The sequence below is a fragment of the Pteropus vampyrus genome, unplaced genomic scaffold, assembly GCF_000151845.1.
Source record: "Pteropus vampyrus isolate Shadow unplaced genomic scaffold, Pvam_2.0 Scaffold271, whole genome shotgun sequence".
NCBI classification, from domain to species: domain Eukaryota; kingdom Metazoa; phylum Chordata; class Mammalia; order Chiroptera; family Pteropodidae; genus Pteropus; species Pteropus vampyrus.
The window spans coordinates 1,125,647-1,131,439 of NW_011889052.1; the positions used below are offsets into that span (position 1 = coordinate 1,125,647).

The window sequence follows — 5,793 nt, forward strand, 5'->3', positions numbered from 1 at the left end:
TTTGACAACCGTCGAGAATTTTTAAGGAGGCTTTTCTGGAGTCACTCCTGTACGGAGATGCTATAACTTCCCCTGTCGCGTGACTACATGTGCAACCATCTCTCCATAGGTATTTTATGCGAAGTGCTTACTGAGACCGTCAGAAGGCAAAATCCCTCTGTCTGTCTCTCTCCCGTTTTCATCGTGCTGCAGAGCCAGCTGGGCCCCGAAGAGGTACAACAGGATAACGCTGATGTTTCGAAGAGCCTCTTTCAGAAAGACAGGCTTCACCACTTTCGATCTGACCATTGAGAGGATCGGGGGTGAAACGGTCATCCAAGGTAGTCCGTGCCACCTTAGGAACATTCGCTTCTCCCCGTCACACATGTCCTTGTTTTAAGCTATTAATGTCTAGGAATAGGTCAGTCTGTGCAAACGGCAGGGGATTTCTTTCACTGTCGGCTAACTCATGCCATTTGACTCTAATGCCCACACTTCTGACCTCTGCACTCCACGGCGCCCTCTTAGCGGACTTGTCTAGCGTACTTGTCTAGATGCCCATCATGCTTTAGGGCCCGGATTCCATCGTCCCTTCCCTCAGTGTCTGAGCTATTATTTATTGTCCGCGGCCCTCTGTTCCTGTGTCACAGATCCATCACCATGATGAGTGACATGGATTTTCAGGCCATTGGTTCACCTTTCATTTTCCTCACTGGACTGAAGTTCCATGGAATTAGAGAGGGTATTTTTTCATTTGGGGTAAGGATACTGTTCCGACTCAATAACCCCAAGTCTGCCTGTAAGCGTGTGCATATGTGTTTTACATGAAATCAGCACATCAGGTTGCAAGTTTCCTGTTGCCAGTTCATATGGAGAGTCCTATTTGGATGGGAGTCAGCGATGCAAATATGATTATTTTTGAGAGTGGGTCACGCCTGTTTCTCTTCACCATCAATGGTCTCCTGTTGCAACAATTTGACGACCACCAGAGATCCATCTGCAACTTATGGGTGGTATGTATGATTCTTCTCTCCGATTCTCATTTCTCTGACTCTGACTCTGGGCCACTCACTTCTGGGTATCCTTTGAAGGATTCTCTCCATGTCCTCACCACATCCATGGATAACTATTTGCACATGTACATGTGGGAAGAGGAAGGTCGTTATCCATATCTCAGAAGCTGTTGTCACCTAGAACACAGAAGGGACGATTCTACACCAAGCTGGTAAGTCCTGTTTTGTGACTTAAACTTTTCCTAAAGATTTAACATTTCTACGTAAAAAAAATAATGAAGGGATAATAGGATTTTTCGAAGATTATTTGAGGATACATGTGAATAAACTTATGCTCCAAAAGAGAATTGCTAGTCCCTGGAGTATATCTACAGCCTTTGCAATAGATTTCAAAAGGCTTTCCAAAATGGCTCTCAGTTTATATCCTTAATATCCTGTCTTTACTTGTAAGGTTTTTTGTTTGTTAGTTTTAGTTCATTAGTCATTTGGGTTGCTTCTTTCATGAGCTGCCTTTATCTTCATTTTACTTATTTTTCTTCTAGATTGCTTGCCTTCATCTAAATTATTTTTCTTGATATTTTACATACTATGCATAGAGGTCTTGTCTTTTATATACTTTACAAATATTTTCTTCCAAATTGTCACTTGTCTTTATAAAGTTGATTTTTGGCAATATCTAACAAAATACATATCCATATATCCTTTGAACTGCCAATGCCACTAAATGGAATATACTCTAACAATACACCTCTAATGATTCAAATATATTGGTTGTTTATTACAGCATTAGCTGTGATTGCCAAATGCTGGACACGACCCAAACATAAGAGATTGTCTAAATTACTATGGAATATGCATATAATGGAATATTGTGCAGTTGTGATTTTAGAAAAGGAAAGAAAGAAAAAAAGAATGGGAAAAATCTCTGTTCAGATAAGAAGTTATTTCCAGTGTTTCTGAGACAAAAATATCTTAATTAAATATTTTAATTTAATTAAGATTAATTTAATGTAGCAGGTTTTCTTTCATATTTTTATATTCTATCCTATCTAATAAATCTTCATCTGCTATCATTCATAAATACTTTCTTTTCAATAATTTTAAGTACTTCCCCTTCATATAAGGTGTCCCATACTGTATAGATTTATCTTTTAGCCATCTGAATATTTTTTTACAAACCAGGGAAATTTTGCGGCTTCCCCAAATAGAATTCAGTTGTCCAACACACAGTTTGAGTTTTGACAAAACTATAAAGTCCTGTAATCAAGAGCACGATAAAACCACAGAATATCTCTATCCCCCCCGAAGCTTTCTCATGTTCAACTTCAATCTGTCCCTCCCTCCATCTCAGCACTAGGCAACCACTGGTCTACTTTCTATCTCTAAATTTATAAATTAGTTTACATTTTCTAAAATTATAGAGTATATAGCCCTTTGTGTTCAACGTCATTCATCGAGCATGGCGTTTTTGAGGTTCACCCATGTTGAGTAGATCAGTAATTCACTCCTTTTTATTGTTCAGTAGTGTCTAGATGGACTGTGTCTAGATGTGCTATGGTTTATCACTTCATTAGTTGAGGGATATTTATGCTGTTTCTAGTTTGGGATGATTATGAATAAAACTGCTATACACATTCGTGATAAGGTGTTCGTGTATTTACCTAAAAGTAAAACTTTGGCTCATGTGGTATGTTTGATTTTATAAGAAACTGTGTGCTTAAAAAAAATGTGTATCCGACTCTTGTTGGAGAGACTGTCCCATAAATGGCAATTAGATCACCTTGGCTGATTATCTTCTTTAGTTTCTCCATATTCTTTCTGATTTTTGATCTAGTGGTTCTATCAATTATGAGAGATTTTTTAATTTTTCGACTGTAAATGTAGACTTGTCTATTTTTTCCTTTTAATTCTATAAGTTTTTAGTTCATGTATTTTGCCGCTCTGTTGTTTGGTGCATATACATTTAATACTATCACATCTTGGTTAACGGGCCCTTTTATTTTTGTGTAATGTCTCTCCTTGTCCCTCACTGTCTGCTTTGCTGTGAAGCCTACTTTTCCCGTTATTAATTTAGCCACTCCTGCTTTCTTTTGATTAATATTTGTGTGTTATTTTGTTTTTCCATTTTTTAACTTTCAATCTACTCACATCATTATCATCGAAGTAAGTTTCTCGTAGACGGCATCTAGTTGGGTTATGATCTTATCTACTGTGCCAAGATCTGTCTTTTAACTGGTTTATTAACTTCTCTTCTTTCAGCATTTGAAAAACATTGTTCCACTTCCTTCTGTCTTCTGTGGTATCCAATGAGAAATTCACTGTCATTCAAATTGTTGTTTCTCTATAAACGATGTGTCTTTTTTCTCTGGCTGGTTTCGAGTTATTTTCTTTGTCTTTAATTTTCAGAAATCTGGTGTGTCTGATGTAATTTTTTTTTAATTTAACCTGTTTGAGTTTGATCAGCTTTAAATCTGTAGGTTTACCAAATTTCAAGAGTATTTAGGTGTTAGCTCTGCAATGCTTGGAGGGGAGAGGCAGGGGTACCACCTCCACTCAATCCTAGTGCAGAGAAGGAGCTTGTCAACAGAGCTTCACCTCACAGTCTCTGCAGGGGAGGGGGAAATATGCTGCCTTTGCTTGGGTTAGTGCAAGGAGAGATGATCAACAGGACTCCACCCCCATAGTTTCTGGGCTCCTGGAGGAGAGGGGTAAGGGTTCTACCTCATTGCTACAGGATGATAATGGTTGACAGGGCCATGCTCCACCATTTCCCCATCCCTCCGTGTAGAAGGAGACATGCTTCTTTTATGGTATTTGCCTAGAGTAGAGCAGTTATAGTCAAAGGGAAAAGAATTCCATTTTAAAATAAAAAATCATCTCATATCATTATTAAATAAGATAATCTAGCAAATCAGAGAGATTAATAATTCTGGCAGTGATACCTCAGAGCAGGTTGAGATTGCTACTCCTACAAATGATAATCAACATAACTTTGCCATATCCATGTAGTTACTCAAAACCAAATCGAAAAGTAACTTCCGTGATCAAAGGACCATTTGGGAAGGATATTTATATCTTTGTCAGGTTCAGATTTAGTATCATCAATAGATATAACTGCTTTCCTTTTTGTCCACTGATGATGTTGTTTTTCTGTTGGCAGCTATGTCTCCAAAGCATTATGTGATAACGTGAGCATAGTATGTGTGGTGTCAAGAAGTCGTGAATCCAGCATTCTGGTGATGTATTCTTTGAATATGTAATATGGAAACTACTGCATTTAACCTTGCATCCTTTCCCTCAATGTAGTAAAGAGAATTCTGTTTGCAAACCCAGAATGATTATTTTAGTGACATTGGGAAAGAAGCAGTAATTTAACTATCTGTAGAAAATCAGACAATGTGATAGATACTACAGATCACATACTACAGATAGAGTGTGAAGAAACGTATCCTTTGTCCCTGCCATCAGAGAGAGTATAAAATACTAAGGTAGTAAATTATGAATCGTCATACAAATACGCAACCCCTAACAATTCAAGGGAAGCAGATTATGGGGGAAAGCATGAATTTGGATTGAGGCCAGTTTAAAAGTGAAGGCATCTGTATCAGTCAGCCTGTCCTTGCCTGTAAGTGACCAAAAATAAATTCTGTAAAAAAGGAATACATTAGAAAAACATAGAGGTTAATATCTAAAGGTAACTAGAAGAGACTCAGAATATAAATTCTCAAAAAGATTAGGAAATAGAAAATACAGCAGAGGCTAAATCACAGGACTGTCTTGATTTGCATATCACCACAGCCATTATAATGAATGTGAAAAAGAACTGACCCCCCCATCGTTGGATCTCTAGCTCAGGATTCAGAGTTCTGAGGGAGAGTGCCAGATAAATCAAGCCTAAGACACAGGGGTCTATTCTCCTGGTTTAGGGGGAGGGCAGGATTAGAAGAAAGATGACCTAAGGGGGTAGGTACATAGTATGATGGTAATGCAATCTCAGCGGGAGATTTCTTCAAAGCACAGTGGGGGTTTCTAGGCTGCTAAAGTGCCCACCATCCCCTCTACGGAGAAATCAACTTGAAGCTGTGACCAGGAAGAAAAAGGAAGGGAAGCCCAATAAAGGGTCCATGGAGAAAGATAAGGTTGGGTGGAGAAGATGACGTAAGATGCATTATAAACAGCACCTGGGAAAGCTCTGAGGCAGTCAGGGTTTGGCTTAGTTCAGAATCAAGGAAAGTCTATGTGGCTGAAGTAAGTGATGAAGAGTATGTACTAAAACAGGGTGGAAAGTCGGAAGGTATCGAATCACACAGATAATTGTAGGCTATAACCCAAATATTTAAGACATATTTATTAAGTGCAACGGTAAGAGTAATTATTTCGGTGTTTGTGTTTCGTTTTGTTTCTCAACAAAGGAGAAAATAAGACATATTTTTTAGACCTGTGTTTTTAAAAGATCTTTTTCATCGCCATTTAGAAAATTGATTTAAAAGTAGCCACAGTGACTGAAGAGAGCCAGCGAAACCATTTTCTTTATTAGAATTTATTATCTCTGTTATAGATAGAGGTAATAGGTGGCAGTGGAGACCAAGGTAGAAGACGAGATAGAGGAAGAAATATGTAAAATATGTGAATACAGGTACATGAGCACAAAGAATGTGATCTAAGGACACGGGAAAATAGGATCCCACAGGGTCTGTGATTTCTGAACAACTTAGGTTAAAGGGAGATAAAACTGAATTACTGTTAGGCTTTCATTTTCCAGAAATAAATGGTCAAACCATGTAGAGAAAATTTTCTACAC

At 38.1% G+C, this 5,793-nt stretch overlaps 1 protein-coding gene across 1 annotated transcript in view; it reads left to right on the plus strand.

Moving 5' to 3' along the window:
* Positions 1–4,252, plus strand: part of FBXW12 (F-box and WD repeat domain containing 12) — a 10,378-nt gene extending 6,126 nt beyond the window's left edge. Inside the window, exons 6-9 of the mRNA XM_023520560.1 lie at positions 110–320; positions 814–992; positions 1,071–1,204; positions 4,153–4,252. Coding sequence (XP_023376328.1) covers positions 110–320; positions 814–992; positions 1,071–1,204; positions 4,153–4,252 — 624 coding nt within the window. The remainder of the gene's footprint in view (positions 1–109; positions 321–813; positions 993–1,070; positions 1,205–4,152) is intronic.
* Positions 4,253–5,793: the final 1,541 nt, after the last annotated feature.